Source organism: Stegodyphus dumicola, chromosome 11 (genome assembly GCF_044657685.1).
Source record: "Stegodyphus dumicola isolate Sdum_Otavi_A_Nest chromosome 11, ASM4465768v1".
NCBI classification, from domain to species: Eukaryota; Metazoa; Arthropoda; class Arachnida; order Araneae; family Eresidae; genus Stegodyphus; species Stegodyphus dumicola.
The window spans coordinates 109,888,747-109,908,237 of NC_140778.1; the positions used below are offsets into that span (position 1 = coordinate 109,888,747).

Below are 19,491 nucleotides of genomic sequence, written 5' to 3' on the forward strand. Positions count from 1 at the left end.
AATAGGATTTTACCAATTACTCTATTGTGAAATATTTCAAGTACTATTTTAATCTTATTAAACGTTGGCGCTATGTTTTTAAAGCGGTGTTTTTATTTCATTTCTTTGCTATAAAAGTAATAATTTAACCTTACTTTGATATATTTGATATTTCTTAGTAAATGTATTTATTTACATTCGGCTGCCATCTTGAAAAACGATGTTTTCAACGAAAAGTTAATACATTATTTACAACCATATCGCATATTTTTAAAGTTTAGAATATTTTGCTATGTTTAAAGAACCTTTTTCAATATGGTGGGCGATTTTAAAAACCGCGCCAAAAAACCATGCGCCCTCTACCAACTTAGCACCAATTAAAATAATAAAATAACTTTCTCTTGCCATTCCATGTTCATCCAGGTAAAGAAGTCACCCTCCCTGATGTCACCTTTTCTGATAACAGGTCGGGATGCGCAGATATTACAAAAAGTATCTCTACGCAACTAGACGGGCATCTGCCATTTCCCATGTGGGTCACCCACGGAGTCATTATACTTGGTGGGGTCAACTAACCATTCAACGTCGGACGGCTACACCCAGCCATTATGGAGGGGAGGAGGCAAATATTTGAACGATAACGATTATTTCGCGTATAAATGTCACACAAAAATAATTGTACACGTATTGTAATACGCATACTGTTTTGCTAATTAATATTAGTGAGAACATAATATCAAGGTACTTTGTTTTCAATGAAAAATATAGTGAAATATTTTGTCTTTGAAATTCCATTTTAAATATTCCGAGGGCTCGTTCTTCAATGATTAGAATACAAAGCTTAGTGTATTTTTTTCCTTATCAAATCCAGTTTTCGAAGATAACTTTTCCGTAATTTATTTTAAACTTTAGTTTATTCATAAAATTGCAATCTAAATTTCGTTTTCTCTTCTTCTGCGGGTACTTAAGCCAAAGAATAGAGGTTCTTTGCTTAAGCCACCGTTACTGTAGCTGTATCCAATCTGTAGACCATCAGCGCAAAACGGTTCTGAATATTAATAATTAAGTTAAATTCGTCAGATATGTATTGTTTGAATTTCTAAGAAGTATGTTTTTCTTACTTTTCAAAAATGTATAAATATTTATATTTATGACAGTGTAAAAATATGAAACTTTTTAAATCATTAAATAGAATGCAAACTCTTAACTGTGGCGGACATAGAATTTAAAAAAAAAAAAAAAATATTTTTTTTAATTGTGATTTTGGAAATATATTTTTTGTTTAAATTTTATATCTGTATGTATGAGCTTATTTCTTAAAATTCTATTACAATAACATTTCTCTAATGCAAGGTAGCAATAAAAATTTAGGTTAATATATTTGACGTCATTTCCGTTTTATATACAAAATCGGATCTTTGGAATTGGACAACTGTAACGAACGCGTACTACTAGTTCCAGGTTTAAATGTAATTGTTTTTTTGGATAATGAAAGAAATTCTTCCTTCCAATGTATACTTATTCGAAATCCTTACTGTTTGTTTAGTATCACGCGTTATTTCAGCTTGTTTGGTTTCAGACAGTGGATAAAACACTGAAGCATATACTTTTTGAAATAATAATGGTGTTTTGAAGAAGTTTGTGATCACTTTGAATTTGAGATTTTTAAATGTATTGTAGATTTTAAATTTGTTTTCACTTTCGATAACTGAAAATTGATTCTAATGGTTATTTGAACTTAGGTACAGTAATAGTATCAGTAATATAGTATGATTTCATAACGTAATTATTTGCTTTTTATGTGCAAAATTGCTCATTTATTATCATTTGATGCATTTTCTTGATAACATCAAAAGTATAAAAGTCTTGCTACAAATGAAATGATGATTTCTTTTCTGTACGTATGAGGCATTTTAAAGCTATCCTTTATATGTTTTCAAATATGTAAAGTTTTCAAAAGTCTTCAGTAAAATTCTGAAGAAAATTTCTTTCTCTTAGAAAAAGATATGTTTAGAATTCAAGAAAACCAAGATGGAACTACTAGTATACTTTGTAAAAGCACAGGAAGTATAATTTGTACAATCAATGGCCAATCAGTGGTATGTATTTTCTTTGTATTCAGTAATGTGCTATCTTTAATATAATTTCACTGTATGTGTTTAACCATTATGTGAAATACCTTTTATTCAGCTTTGAAATCTGTATTGATTGTCTTGTTAGCTTGCTTTGTAAACTGTTTTATTATCTTAATTTTCTGTAATAATTTAAATGTTAGTCTGTAGATTTCTTGATATGTAGCTTTCTTTACAAGAATATAAAATATTTCGCATAACTGTGCAGTAAAGTGCTTTATGATTAATCATTATTAATAGTCTCTTGGGTTAACTTATTTTATGGTATATTGCTGATAGTTTTTATAAACTTTTAATGTTTAAATTTGTTTTAGTATGTAAATAATAGACTATCATTTATTATAAGTACATAAATTTTTGCATTTCTAATCTCTTTTAAATTTTTTGATATGAAGACCTTAGATAAAATTGCCTCGCTAGTAATTGAGTAGTGAAGACCACTGAATACTGGAAGTGTGATCCCAGGCAAACAGGTTGGCGGCTGTATTAGTTTTTGCAGTTTTCCTCGTGTAATTTCAATACAAACCTATTTGCCTTAGAAAATCCCTCTGAAAGCATCCTCCCCTTTAGATAGATAGCTCTCTAACACTTTGTAACATTCCGGCATTCCAACCATATTTGCATACATACAAACATTTCTAAATCTGATTCCGATAACAGAACAGTACTGAAAGCTCTAAGGGAAACTGTCTATTTATTATTCACATTACATATATGGTAAAAAGTATATTTTAGGGTACCCCTTGGTGATTTTTGGCAGTACATGGGTACCGACTTTGTTCAATTCTTTGACTTATTATTTTGGCTTGCATAACGGCAATTTTTGCACCAAAAATCGCCACTACACAAGGCCAAAATAACAAGATGAAGAATTGCACAAACTCGGTATCCATGTACACATCGACCTATTTTCACTTTAAAAAAATCCCTGAAATGCACAAAAATGGCATTGCGCACTGCCTTGACTTTATCCATGTACATGTTGACCTATTTTCACTTTAAAAAATCCAAGAGTTGCACAAACTTGCATCGTGCACTTCCTTCTCTTTCTCCATGTACACATCAATATATTTTCACTTAAAAAGTCAAAGGAGCACTCAATTCTATAATACAGGTAAACAAAAAATACATAATCTCAATAAACTACATTTTAAACCAAACAATAAAATAACATAAAAAAGGAAAAAAATGTTATGCATTTAAGCACTACAAAAAGCAAATATCGACTTAGCCTATTTAGAAGTTCCTTTGTCTTTAGTCTGTGGCACACAAAATTCCTTAACAGCATCCAAAAACTTTCTAAAATTATCTGAACTCGAATCCGTATATCGGCGTCACCACATCTGAACTGTTCTTCTTACAAACCCATTCAAACCCATCTAAATGGTTTTTATGGTTGATTAGACGCATACCCTTCTTACATACAGGACATTTATAATGGCTACTAAGTGAACCTTCATTTACACACCAGTCAATTAACACTCTTTTTCCCTTTCATTCCAAATTGTACAGAAACTTAAAATTAATCTTACTATGTTCAGCCATTGTACCGTCTAAACAATAAAACCAACACACACCACAAAAGCACTTACAAAACATCTCATGATTCAAAATTTCCCAGAATCATGCACCCGATTACGTCACAATAGGGTTTTCATAACATTCAACTGCTCAGGCTACCATAAATGAAATGACAACTTTGCCATAATATAAGGAGTACCTTAAAATCTACTCTAACTCATATATCAAAAACCGACCAGTCAGTTAGCTCCTGTGCCAGGGTTTAGACCCTTATTAAACTACCAGCATTTAGCCATCTTTATCACTTGACTATTGGTGAGATCAAAGATGAAGGGCAATAAAATTTTAAATGCAGGTGAACAATGAATGCTAAATCTTATATGCTTAGCTCCTGTGCTAAAATCCTAGTATACGGTTACCGCCTTTGTGTGATTTTTTAAAATTGTTGCCAGCGCCAAAAATGACTCCTTTACTGCTCATCATAAATACCACGTTTACTGCACATAATAATGTTGCCAAATCCCATGTGTTCCATAAACTAGGATTAAACTGCTCGTGTTTTGATTCAAATTGCTTTTTTCAGGAGAGTTTAGTTGGAGACTTGAAAATAAAAATTTAGATTTGAGCTGGGAGTATCATTGTAAATAATGTTAAAGATGGCATAGTAAAGTGACACTGCTTACGTATTATATATCTACATGACTTGTATAATTAATCACTTGCTCAGCTAATTCATTTCTTGGACTCTTTAACACAAGCCATTTATTACAAAATCTTTCTTGGATTCTAAGCTATTTGGCAAATTTGCATCTGGCATGGCTGGTGTATCATATACTATCTAACACAGCTAAGAGTACTATCTAACATTGCTTGTATAGTTAGCAGCTTGACTGTTAGTTATAAGTTGTATACCCGTGATCAAATAAAAATGCGCTGAAGGTTAATTAGTTTTTTTTTTTTTTTTTTTTAAAATCGTGAGTGAGTTGCTGAAGTATTATCCCTTCCTTAAAGTATTAACACAGTATGTAAATTCAAGATACAAATGTCATTGAGGCATCTGTAAATTTATAACTTACTGTAATAAAGGATTTGTGTGAATTGTCATGGCATCTTGCATTAAAGGCCTTAAGGTGTCGCAGTGTAAACAAGAATGTCATGTTGTTATGGCATAATTGTCATTGGAGTGTTACTGCACAAAACAGCTCTTTTGTGGAATCATATCAGAACAATTTGCTCACTGAAATGAATCACTTCTTTTTTATAACTTTCCGCTCACTAACAGGAAGGTTGATGAAAAAGTTCCATAATGAGGGTTGAGTCAAGAGCGATTAGTAGAGATGAAGCAAAGAGTGGAAAGAATTGGGCAAACAGTAAAGTCAGGACCGATTAAAAATAGGTTTAAGCAAATAGCGAGAAGAACTGAACAAGGAGCAAGATCAGAAGGATTGGCTCAATCGAAAGCTAACTCTTTGAACAGATTTCTTTCAACTGTAGTTTTGAAAGTTTTCCTAAAACCTACTTTCTACAAAGAACTAGCTGTAAAATTCTAAGGTAATTTTTTTTTTCAAAAAGTTAGGAAATGATGAAAATTAAACTCACTGTAAACATGGGAAGATAAATATCCCATTCTCCCCTAAAATAAAAATGGAACTTAACTGGCATGCTGTCAACAAGAGCTTTGTTCTTTCTTTTTTAGCTTTCTATTCCTCTACTCTTTGAAGTCTTATAGTGATTGTCACAAGGAGATCTGATAGCTTTCATTGTAATTGACTGTGATAGGAAATTTCTAAAAGCAGAGCCTTTCTTCTTAGCTGACAAAAGTTATTTTCTTTCATGTAATTTAATAACTCACTGTCCACTGTTTCGATTGAGTTATGGTATGGTGGATCCGTGTTACTTCAATAGTAACAAATCAGTGTGAAATGTCATGCGCATTGCAGTAACATATCACCTAATGCTATTTTAAAATCTTCTTTTGGTTGTGTTTTTGATTGATAAACAAATGATTGTGACACTCATGCTGCACATGCCTTTTTCATCTATAATCAAGGTTGGATTTAGACTTAATAAGGCACTAAGCTATTTGAGATATGGGGCCCTTTATAAGTCAAAATATTATATGTCGGTGCCAAGTGTGATTTTCGGATACCTAGAGGGTTAAACTGAAATGCAATTAAGAAGTATATAAGTAGTGAAATAATAATTCCTTAACTTAAAATCATTTTTTATTCATAGCAAGCTTAAAATTGCAAACTTTGGTAAAAAGAAACAAAAGTCCTTTTAAAAGGCACAATTTAGAAAGGCTTATTATCTAATCTCTTGAAACTTGTTATACGGGTTAAGGAATTTAATATAATTCATTAATAAAATATTTTCTTTCTTGCCTTTGCCGAGCAAAGTCACTGATGACATCATCAAATGATAAACTGCGTAGTTTTCACTTTATATGCACACGAGGCTTAGGGAACATAATTTATCTTGAGTCATTCTAAATTAATTTTTTATCCTCTTCAGCTGAGAAAAAGATTTTCATCCAGAGCAATTTACTACCATCATATTAAGAAATAATCTCAAAATTGCTTCTGCATTAAGAAATGCTGTTTGGACATGATCATTAAACATTACCCTATATGGATATTGATGTATCAGCATCACTTGTATTATCAGTATGTTAGGCATATGCTTGACTATGTTTAACATTCTGATGAAAATGCTTGACTTCTACAAGATTCATGTCCAATCTTCAGGATATATTTGGCATAAAGCATCAACTCCTTCACGAATCTCTTCTTTTGTAGCTTCTAATTTTCTTAAGAATGAAAACTGTTTTTGTAACATCATTGTGTACAGAGGCCCTCTGTGCTAGACTTGTCTCTAATGCATCCATCACAAGTATAAATGTTTTGATTCTGAACTTGGCTTAACAAAGCTGTAAAGCATCATCTTGATCACCATTGATATGCCTTCTTCTGTATCTGCTTTTCTTGTAATCAACATCAGGCAATTTTTCCTTTGCTTTTTCTTCAAAATAATTGAACATATCCATGGGACGGTTAACAAAATCCGAAAGTGAAGCATACATTTTACTGCATACATCTAGACTTTTTGGGGGGTGGGTCTTGCAATGATTGACTAATCTTGTGAAATCCATCCAGCAAGTAACTCCACAAATATAACATTACCATAAATTCAAACTCCTCCATTTTATTCAGAATATTTATGTCTTGATTTCTTGTTTCACCTTTCTCTGTAGTATTGATATGTGGCTGATGCAATGCAGATATTATTCCATCATATCCATCAAGTATTGCATTTGTTGCCATTGAATGTGCTTCCTATCTAGTCTTGGACAATGACTTCGGAACTTTTGAATCATCTTTGAAGAATGGCAGTAGTACTGCCCATCTATGTTTAGGTGATGAAAAGAAATTGTATATTTCTTGAGCAATTTCTGAAAAGTACTGCATCTAAACAACAGTCAACTGCTGCTATATCAACAAGATTCAAGGAATGACCAGCACATGAAATACACATAGCATATTTGTTAGTCTTCAGTATTATTTCTTGCATACCCTTGTATTTGCCAGACATATTGGCTGCATTATCATGTTACTGTCCTCGACACTTAACTAAAATCTATTTTGCACTCATTTGTGAGGTAGTTGTAGACCATCTTAGCCATACTTTTCCCTGTGTGACCCATCTCTAGGAAAGTTAGAAAATGTTCAATAGGGAGCCAGTGATCTGGTGAAACATACCTCAGAATAACAGTGAGCTGATCAATATGGGACCGGTCTGGAGTGGGATCTACAGATAAATTGAAGCATCCTGCAGTTCTTAAATCATCCAAGATTGAGTCTCTTACTTTATGTGCCATAATTTGGATAAATTCATCATACATTGTTTTAGAAAGATAAAATGTGACACCTGATCCTTTATTCCAAATTTTTTTAATGGTTTGCTAGAAAAGGATCAGATTTTGCTATAAATTTGAGTAATCCGAGGAAATTGCCATTGTGAGGAGAATCCTTATCTCCTCTGAAAGGTAAACCACACTCTGCCATAGTAATTATGACTACCACAACTTGTTCAAGAACATTTTTCCAGTGCTGCCGTATGTTATTTTAAATAAATAATTATTATTATTTTAAGAAATAAATGGACAATTTTGTGGCAAGTGGGCTAAGTTATAGTAGCTTGTGTAGCTTATACATAAATCCTGCACTGTCTATAATTTGCCCTGCAGGATATTCTGCAACATTCATTTGTGATGCATTCAATTTATGCATTGTAATGGCATTTCAGCTAAATGTCGTCCATGGATTTAATGACATATCAGTCATGGTGACTTCATTTGGATCTCCATAATGTGCTTTATCATCAGTATATATTCAGTGATATTTAAACTGATTTATCCAGAAGTAGGTGCTCTTCAATTCTGCTCTTTCATTTGTAAGTTTTCCATGGATTTAATAAAGGATGTCATCATGAAGACTTAATTTGGATCCTCAGAACATACTTCTCCTTCATTGTATATTCAATCATGTTTAAACTTATTTATCCAGAAATAAGCAGTCTTAAAATCTGACCTTTTATATGCAATATGGTTATCACATCTAGTGATGCTAGAAGAAACTTTCCTGAGAAACGACATGCTCCTTCTTCTACCATTGGACAGTTCCTTGCTGAAACAGTCTTGTTAAACCGATAGTCTGTTCCTCATAGAATTGATTTTTGTTTCAGTCAGTGAAATATCCCAGAAGCGAAGTTTCTTGGAAATGTTTCTTTCAATGTGCTGTTGAGGGTAGCTAGTAGATGTGATACTGGTGCCATGGCTTTAATAATGATTGATGACTTCATTTGGGTCCCCAGAACATATTACATCATCAGTACATACATAATCAATGACATTTAAACTTGTTTATCCAGAAGGAAGGAAGGTACAGAATCCTTAAACTGCAATAACTCTGCTTTGATCTAAGCAGCCATACACACTTTTCCCTTTGTATTTTAAGGTGCTGTCTCTACACAAACTCTTCCAGTTTCCCTCCATTTTTTGTTTCATTGCATCAGTGCTTGGTACAGTCATCTGTAGAACTTGAATAATTTGTTGAAATCTTTTTCTAAATAACTGAATGCTGTGTAGTCAAAATTCAGCAACAGATTGTGTGAAGTATTTTTCTTAGGTCACATAAAACATAAGCAGGACTATACTTACAGAAAATATTATTTTTAATGTTAAAATCTGTGCGTGTCTGTCTGTCTGCCTGCCTGCCCCCCCCTTTTTTTTTTTTTTTTTAACATCATCTCCTCTGGAACGGCGGGTAATTGAATTTCAAGCTAGGTACCCACGGATTCCAAAAATTTGCAAAGCCATTTTGACCATTATTATCATATGACTTTAATCAGCTGAGATATTAAATAAAAACTCTAAAAGTGCTAATTTTTTCCTACATTTTCCCAAGTGCCAAGAGTCTCGCACCCTGGAGATAAAAAATCTGCTTCATTTCAAAAAGTGTTGCCGCTGCTCGCTTTCAAATCATAGAGTTTGTTAATAAAAATTTGTAAGTTTTACTTGTTTTAGATTAAGATAATTGACATAGTATGTTACTGCTACATTAATTCTGTTACTGATATTAAGAAAAAGTTGTTATATTACATTAAATTTTGACAGCTTATGCAGAATTATTAACCTGAAGTGTCCAAAGTTTTTGTTTCCTGGTTTTGCAACAAAGAAATTATTTGAGAATTAGATGTTACTTGGAAAGAATGAAACGACTTAATTCATATTGAAATATTTTATGCACTCTCTTTTCAGGTGTACGTAGAACTTATAAATTTTGTTTTATGCATAGCTAGCAACTTTAAACTACTGTATAACAGTACATTAAATGAATAGTTAATTTTATTTTCAGTTTTTCAGTACATAGAACTTATAAATATTGCTTTGGCTGTAGGCCTGTAGGCCACTCATTTGGCGGGATTGCCCACTAGTAAGAGTTTATAACGTACAGTTGAAAGAATTTTTATTTTCATAACTTTATGGTCATGACAATGATTTGTTGTTCTCTAAAGGCAGTGAGATTGTAATATATTTATAAAAATAACATGCATAAAATGAATCTTGTGACTATGAAAATCGGTTAATCACTGAGAAGTTTACTGAAAATTTAATTTTATTAATAACTCTTTTGAGCATTAAGTCATTTCTTGTAAAATCATCAGTTATGCTGTATTTTACCTATGCACCCTAAGTAAATTTGTTAAGTAAGTAGTTATTAGCCCCTCGCACTAACTAGAAAACTAACTATATTCTGGCATCATTCCTCAAGTCTTGATGGAAATTGCAACTCCAGCCAACACTATAAGTACTGCCACCACCGGCTGCATCAGTACCACTCATAACCTTTCAGCATTAAATTAGCTCAAGTAAGATGGATTACATTGCATGATATACATTGCAATATACATAGTTGTGCAGTTTTTATGTTTTAATTTTTTCCTTTTTTGAAATGGGTGTGGCCTGCTATGACCACGAGACCAACTTGTTTGGTTAGGTGGGTCAGGCTGTACCCTTTACTGATACTGATACATAGTTGTGCAGGTGCATATTTGAAGATGTTATCTATTGTAGTGGGTACAGGCAACATGTTTCAGGACATTATATATTGCAGTACAAACAGGTGTGATGTTCCCACATTAAAAATAAATTTTGTAAACATGATCTGTTTACGTCAGTGTTTACTATCAGAATTAAGTAAGAACTAAAAAATTGTTTTCAAAGCTTACGTTTAAGTACTAATGTAAAGTTGTGCTGAAACTTTAGCAGTTCAATTTTGACGATTTATTATGTGCTGTAATGTATGTTTTTGTGATAATTGATTTTCAGAAATTACGTTATTATCTAGCAGTACATTGTTACGTACATGTAAAGATTGATTATGATATTATAAATTGTGGTGGCTAGAAGCAACTTATTTCTAGTTTATGGGTCATGTCTACAATCATAACTTGTTCACATCATTATTTACGATCGGCAGTCAAAATTAGAAAAGAATATAAAATAATAATAAAAAGGGCATAAATGAATAAGTTTGAAAACAGAAGGAAAAAAATAGCTTCATCTGCATACTTATGTGTACTGCGAACTTATAGATAGATCTGCATACATATGCTGATACATTGCCAACTTATTTTTGTCAGTTCATTGCATGCAATTTCATATGATAATAATTAGTTTACATGTATTTTACCTAGTATTTGTTATTTAAGTTTATTAAGGAAATTTTGCTGATTATTTTCAAACTCCTTAATTTTTATACCATACTGCAGCAAATGGCTTATGCAGGCTTATAGTATGGGGGCACTTAAAAATGTGTAGAGCCAAAACTCTTCTTGAGAAATTGATAGTAGAGAAAGGGAGATTCTCAGATACCTTTTCTGAGGATTAGATCTAAATTACAATGGAGCTCACCTCACCTCCCCTCCCTCCCCCCCAAAAAAACATGCTGTCTTAAATTAAGTAATCTTGTCCAATCTATTTTGTATTATTAAAATACATAAAAGAACAAACCATTGTGTGAAATAAGGTAATGTTTACAAAGTGAAAACAGATATGAGTTTATAAATATGTCTGGTGATGTTTTGTCATCTTTTGACTCCATCAGAAAATCATTTGAAAGGCTTGGGAATCACAAACTTCAGCTAATAGTTTAAATTAACTTTTAGTAAATGGAAAGCACATCTTGCGAGAGGCTGAATATTTAAACATTAATGCGCACACGAGCCAACAGCAGATGTCGTCAATGTATGGGCAAAATAAGGTGAGAAGTAAGTAATAAGATAAGTCGTGGTGAAAAAGGTCAAGTTTTTAATCCTTGTGCTATGGCAAACACATATACAGATTGTGCAGCAAAGATAAATGATGCCACTTACTGCAATGAGGATTTCTGCCATAGTTCTCCCACCACATGGAAACCCAAAAGGTCATAGATACCTCGGATTAAACTTGAAACTTCTGCCGAAATGAATAGTATACAGAATGAGTGGTAGTTTTTGGTTGGTTGGTACCGGTTTTGAGGTCCTCATTTTAGATCATTCCGGATATTGGACGTCTGGGTTTGGACTTTGTACTGTATAAGTACATCATTATTTAACAGAGCAGAGTATGTTTGTTTGAGCTTCAGCCAGGGCTGTGGAGTTTGTAGGGAAAATGACCGACTCCTGGAATTTTAATGACTCTGACTCCCTCATGTATATGAGGAGTATATATATATATATATATACACACACACACGGGATACAGCTTTTTTTTTTTTTTTTTAAAGTATAAAAGAAGTAATAATAGATGCTGCAGAAGAAAAATTGATGGTGTAACAAATTATTTATTTAAAATAGAATTTATTATGAAATGAAAAAACTGGCATTAGTTATTTCTAAGAAACAGTATAGCTTCAGCAAGATCTTTGTTGGAGGGCCATTGATCCGATTTGATAAACTTCAGAGCTGAGAAGAGTCTTGCCACACTAACTTGAGTAGAAGGAAGAGCTGCTACTGTTAGGGCTACTTCTAAAAGAGGTGTCTTGCACACATAATCATATTTCTCTATTTCTTCAAAGGCTGTGTAGTAATCTTGTTTGTATTTTTTCATTTTTATGTCTAAAGGATCTATTTTTTATTTTCATTTGCTTTGCCTTAGCCTTTTCAATATTATCCAAAAATATTTCTCAAAATCTAATTCATCAATGGAAAAGGATGATAGAGACTCAATTGCAATGTCTGCAGTTTGATTGTCCTGATTCGAATTCTCCAATTGTTCTGAGAATAATTTCATTCTTAATGAAAGTTTATAGATGACTTTCTTTGCCTTTTTAATTTGTTCGTCATCCAAGAAAATTCGGTGTTTTTCTGATTTCCATATATTAAACCTAGCAAGATCTCATTGTCTAGCAAACTAGTTCCTCTTTACATCCCATTCTTGCCTCCTGTCAGTTCTTCAGATTACAGCTTTTTTGTGGCTATATATGGTATAGAAATAAGAGTTTCCAATTCTGCAAGATTCCACAGTCTTTCTGTCAGTGAAACATTAGGGTTATCTACATCTCCTAAAAAAGTTCTGAATTCTAAAAATCTCTATCATCAAATATGTACTTCCTTATCGCATTGCTTGATCAATAATTGCTCCTTTTCCTGCTCGCTTCCTAAGAATGGCATCAATTTTAGGAATTCTTGCTGCTATTGCTGCTTACCTAAATTTATCAGCGAGATTGGTAACTAAATGAATTAGTTTAATCACTAATGGCAAATATCACATTCATCCTCCTCCCTTATATTTATTAATAGGTCAATAAAATAGAAAGTAACTATTTATTAATGTTTACAGTCAAAATAAAAATAATAACTCAGCTTGTCATTAATTTTTTCAATTCATTTTAATTTCATTTCAAATTCAAACTGTCCAACGGAAAGTGGAGTTCGGAGTCAAGTTGTTTTTAACGACTCCAGCTCCGACTCCTTTTACCCCAAAATCTGCCCAACTCTGATTCCGGCTCCACATTCCGGTTTCAGCATGTGATTCTTTGTTGAAAATCTCTGTAGAAGCTAAAAGCACCTCCTTTAGTAACATCAAAAGAGGGCCTGCTCTCTAAAAAAATAATACTTTGTGTATAGTGAGATAACTGAAGAATTAGATGTTATGAACTGTTGCCACCAAATCTGACAATAAATTCAGGAAAATGCTGATCATGGCAGTTTTAAAAGCAGAAATTGAAATGAAACACACAGAGCGGACCAGTCATCCAGAAGTTGTCTTTTATTGTGGCAATACTCAGGTCCACATTTTGATGAATGTCAGACAGAGACTTATTGAGTATGAATGGTATGTTTTGTGTCACCATCTATATTCACCAAGTCTTACCCCGTCGGATTTTCATCTGTGTAAGTCACTTCAAAATTCTTTGAATGACTTGGAGTTTACATCTTTGGAAATTGTCAAGCAGCACCTTGATAACTTTATATCTGTGAAAAAGGGGGGCTGAGTTTTCTGTCTGCTAAAGAGATGGCTGAAAGTCATAGAAGAAAATGGTGTTTGTGTGATTCAGTGAAGGCTTTTTACATTTTGGTACTGCTTTTGTACTTATCATCAATAAACTGCAGAACTTTTCAGTTGGCCTATTATTTTCATGCTTTATTTCGCATTTTACAGGAATGTAAGTTAATATCCATTAAAATCTCTTTCATGAAGACATTCTTCTTTTTTAGCAGACAGCCCTTCTTCAGAGCTTTACTGCCATAAATTTTGTAATCTAATTGAAGTTTTATTTTCTATGAAAGATACTTTTATTTTCTACTCATTTTGTATAACTGTGAACATTAGACAGTTCCTTGTGAATGTGATTTCTATCAATATGTCAGTCTAAATTGACTAATTGAAACATCGATGATCACTTGAAAAACAAGTGATTTTTGGTATTCAATTGAAACACCAGTTGAACTTGTAGGGGGTTGCCGGAGGTTATTTGATGTGTGCTGCTGTTTATCACATGGTCGGAAGTTGTGTCGTTTTCGAAGTAATCAATGATAGAACTCCAATCATTTTATTTTAATTCCTTTATGAAAATAACAAAGATACATTCCATTCACACAAATCACATTAACGTGAAAAATTTAGGTCACATAAGTTTCGTATGCATACTGAGGAAAAAAGTGATTCAAAAGACGTTTTAATGCAAAAGAAAAATATACACTATAGGCTCTATTAACAACTCAAAAAATATAATGTTAATGTATTCTAAGGAAAATTATATACTTCATAATGATATAAATTAAATATATATAATAAATACATAAAACTGTAATAAGTAATGTTCATAACTATATAATAAATGCCAACACGCATTGCATCATGGTACATAGCAGTGCTATGAAAGGAAGGATATTTGATTAGAAATATACCTTTTGTCTTTATTTGATAATACAGGGGAGTAAAACATAAAAATGACAAGAAGTTATGAAAACAAGTTGTGCAACTTAAGAAATGGTAAGAAGCCCTGTAAGTTATTGCCATATCATAAGACGTTGAATAAATATCATTTTTTCATTCTTTTACATCAGTATTAAGTTTTTCATTAAAACTTTTGGCAGTGAGTGCCAAAACAGATTTATTATGGGTGCCTTTGATGCAAGGTCACATAAAAATAAGCTTGATTTAGCAAATTTCTGAAAACATTAAAATCAAATGCATTAAACTACAGTAACATATATTATTAAATTATTTTAATTACACATTAAGAAAGCAGTTGTCTGATAAATTTTAATTCTGATATGAAAACTGAATTAAATTATGAATGAGTGACTAAGCTTGCACAGTATTTTAAAACACATTTCATGTTCATACATTGGAAATAAATTGACAGGAATTGCAGTTAAATGAAAGAGCTGGAAATATAGTCTACATGATGTATAAAATGCAGTCAAAATTATTCGTTAAATTCTTAAGTTGATGCTTACCTTTTTCAAAATGAATATAAATACGATATATTTTTGTTACTTTAAAGGAAACATTATATAATGCATAATTATAATCATATTATCTGATGTGTACATTTTTTATTACATTAGGGACAACTGACAGATTTGGCGGCAATGTAACAAGTTAAAAAAATAACATACGATATTAAACCATCCCACATTAAAATTTAAATAAAAAGTGCTCTCATAGGTATAATCACGCGCAAAATTGAGATCAAATGTAAAATATAATTCTTTAATCTTTATCTGTTCGCAATAATACCAATAAAAAAAATCACATAGGCATTGACTCGATAAGTCGGTATCTGTAAATTGACTATACAGACGCATTCTGCAGTTCATTTTATACATATAAATCCATTTGTCATTAATTAGCAATACTTGAATGAAAATACACATTTTGCTGAAACGTGAACACTTATTTTTTTAACACTTACAAAAGCATACAAAGCTGATCTTACTTCAAAAGCACAGGCTCCTGTGCTCGGAATTCATTCCAGTCCACGAAAATTAATTTTCCATTTTCTTCGTATTTCTTAATTTCTTGGGAAACAGAACATACTAAAGTTATTTCTGGAACAATATGAATAATTTGATGCAGCACATCCATCCATATTTCTTGGATTTAGGTTGCAATACGAATGTAAACAACACAAATAATTGTTCACTACTAATGAATTCAATGAATTCATCTGCAAATTGTTCAGCAGCTTCAGTATCAGCCGAAGCTTTTTCACCTGAAATTTTTAATTGTCTTGTACCATGGCGATTTTTAAATTTGGTTAACCAACCTTTCGAATATGTGCACCCAGTGTTTAAGTTAATTTCTTCATGAAATATTTTGGCTTGTACCATTAGCATCGGAACCGTCAATGGCACAGCCTCGCTGCGATGCTGTCTGGCCCATTCAATCATCACTTTGTCAGGATCATCACTTTTAGCATGACAAACCCCTTTTTTTGTTATTCATTGCAAGTGGGGTTTCGGAATCCACAAAAAATTCAAAAAGTTCTTTTTTCTTTTTCCTTATGTCATATCCAGTTTTGTTTATATATTTCCAATGTCATACTCCTTGCATAATTTTGAGACGGATATGCCTTTATCCATTTTTTGCAGCAATTCCACTTTTTGTTTGATGGGCATCGAAACATGCTTTCGCTTTGTAGATCCTTTGGCAGCTCCAGCATTAGAAACTCTTTTTGACATAATCGAAAGTTCAAGCTTAATTTTTATAAAATTGCTCTAACAGTCTGCAAAAAATAATAAGCCGGATCAAATTAGAAGATTAAGGAACAGCGACATTAACTGAAATGCAACATTAACTGAAATAGCCTAGAATCAGTAAAGATAATTTTAGCCTAGCTTATACCATCCGTTATACATTAAATGCGCATCCGTAAAGCATACAAAAAAAAAAAAAGTTTGTGGCTTTGAGGTCCGGATTATAGATCATTCCGGATAATGGACGTCTAGATTATGGACTTTGTACTGTATCACCCTTTATAGTGGAAATGTATTTATTGTGCATTATAATGTTTGATTATTAATTGTATGTAAGAAGTACTAAAATATATGAATGAATATTTAGGGCAGTTGCAGACCTCGTCCTGTGAATGTAGTAGAACCACGTGTGCATGTGGATGCATCAAGTAATGGTAACAGTTTACACATTTTTTAATGTGTATAATTAATTAATTTATTAATTTAGTGAATGTTAATGAAGTAATTATACTCTGTATAATGTTCTTTTTTTTTTTGTTTATTTATAGTTGCAGTTTGCAAATGCTGATAAAATTGTGCATATATTTTATGTGATCCTCCCCCTAAATATTTTTTATTCAGTAGTAGTATTTTTTATCCTGTTTAGTTTAAGAATAAAGGGCTTTCTTTGATACAGTTTATTGGAATAAATGATGATTTACTGCTTGTAAAAAGAATTATTGATTTTTTTATAAGTACATATTTTAAAAATCTGACAGTGTAACACTCATAAGACATAAACAGACTGATGGCATGATGTCATCTGATACTGAGAACATTCCCAAAGTGTCCATGGCGTAATTACCTTTAATGTTATTGTGATCCCACTTTGCGAAACTGATTTTCATAATTTTATTCAATTTTAGAATAATACAAAACAATTTAAGCCAGTATGTTTATTTTTATGTGTGTTGGCAACTTCTCTTGTGGCTACAATTATATTTATTATACACTTGCAAGGCAGTATTGCGGCTAAATAAAATCTTAATATTTGCAGTAACTTAAGCTATTTCACCTACATCCATGTGGTTCAACTATTAAGCACATTTTCATAGCGTTTAAAACTTGGATTATATTTTAACCATTATCTGGTAAATAGTGTAATGATTAATATTGTGGCACTATTGCTTCATTTCTGTGCATGTGATACTGCCATAGACTATATATAGCTGGAAGTGTAGTTTTCTGTAAGCAATTGTAAAAGTAAGATTGTGCTGAAAACGTGTGATTTAAATGCCTTCAATCCAGGACATATAGTAAGTTCTTGATGTATGAGTGATTCATCTTCAGTAGTAGTTTAAGAAATAGGTTTTTCTCATTTTACAAGTATTCCACAGTGTAAGTTTCTCATTCTGCGGTATGAAAAAGGTGTGTTAAGGGTGCATGGATTGCGGAAAAAGAACAATCACAAGCTTTTTGAAGACTCGGCTGCATTGCATCTAGTGCTGCATTGCAAGTAGCTAGTGCCACTAAACTTTACGACAGGTTGACCATCTAACAGAACTAAAGGTCCAACCAGACAATCGATGTACCATGCAATGCTCATTTCGTCACATGGGCTTCAGAAGCTAAAGATCCACAAGAGTACCACTCGCTGTGTATCACCGTGCCTAACATCTTTCTTGGGCCACAAAGCATTATGACTATATCATCAATGATTAGAAGTGAGTAGCATGGAAAAACAAATCTTGATTTCATCATGTTGATGATAGGCTAAAAATGCTAATCTTATGAAGCCAGCAAGCCAGGTTGAAATGTATGAGGTTTGGCCACCTCGTTGATACTTTGGAGGGTTTTCTGTTGGCAATATTTGAAACCTTTGTTACTTGTACCAAGCACTCTAACTGCTTCCATGTATGTAGATCTATTGGTTGATTGCTTACATCTACTCATGCTTTTCTGTTATCCAAAAGGAAATGAAAGAATACCAGCCAGACAGTTGCTGCTGTCGCAAATTTCAATTGACTACTTCCTGGTTCAAGTAGCATTTCACTGAATTTTCCCTCCTGCAGTCACCACTTTGAAGCCCATACTTAAATTCTATTGAATAGCTTTTGGATATTCTGGAAAAAGGTGTGCAAGCATGTTATTCACTTCCAGTGTCTTTAACTGATTTACAGGGAGGGAGAAATGTTTAGCAGACTGTACCTGTGAAATACTTCTGTGGATTTATTCAGTCTGTGTTTTATCATATGGCAGCCAGCCATTATCAAGACCAGAAAAGCGCCAGCACGTTATTGATAAAAGTATTTGTAATTCTGTGGTGCTACAGTATAATAGTGTATGATTAATAATTTTAGTGTTAAATGATAACCACTGTTTTCTGTTTCATGTATGTAAATCTAAACTGATTCAGGCCTTATGTGATTGCAAATACAGTTGATGACTTGCTATTGTAAGCCTCACGTTTGTGTTTTGTATTGCGAAAACTCGAAAAAAGAAATATTAATTTGAATAAATGTGGCAACAGCAGTTTGTTATTCGTTTGTTGTTAGAAAAATAAAATAATGTGCATTCATATAGTCTTCGCTTGGGTTTTAATAAATAAGTTCTAAACTTCATATCTGAATTCCGTTATCATTTTAGAAATCCCGTATGTGGTGCAGATTTTTCGCTTGCCTAAAGAAGAAAACCCTAGTAAGGAGACAAAATTTGTAGTAGTGATTATAAAGACAATGTGAGAACAAACTTTAATCACTTATCAGACATATGGACACACACACACACATACAAAAAAAAAAAACCCTCTCTTCACAATTTACAGCTATGTTACTGGTGGCCAAATATGCGAAAGGACTGTGAAATATATGTCCAAAGATTTCAGTAATGTCAAATTGTGAACCATCAAACTGCTAATGTGTACGACTTATTGCAGCACTTGCCGATTGTAACAACACCATGGGAAATTGTATCTGCTAATCTGTTTGCTATAAACTAAAACCAGTATGCTTGTTCAGATTGACCACGCCACACACCATGTGGTTGCAGCGCCTTCTGCATCTCTTGCCGCATACACAGTGACCGATGCCCTGTATCAAAACATCATTATTTCATATGGGCCGCCGTGTAT

The 19,491-nt window shown here is 32.6% G+C and overlaps 1 protein-coding gene across 6 annotated transcripts in view; it reads left to right on the forward strand.

The window, feature by feature from the left end:
- Positions 1-1,253: 1,253 nt before the first annotated feature.
- LOC118183989 (uncharacterized) overlaps positions 1,254-19,491 on the forward strand; it is a 54,971-nt gene continuing 36,733 nt past the window's right edge. For 2 of the 6 annotated variants that reach the window (XM_085827087.1, XM_035353622.2), the window contains exons 1-3: positions 1,254-1,448; positions 1,978-2,078; positions 16,750-16,810. In XM_085827087.1, coding sequence (XP_085683213.1) covers positions 1,986-2,078; positions 16,750-16,810 — 154 coding nt within the window. In that variant the 5' untranslated portion in view covers positions 1,254-1,448; positions 1,978-1,985. The other 4 variants (XM_085827085.1, XM_035353621.2, XM_035353620.2 and 1 more) reach the window with 3 other exon arrangements.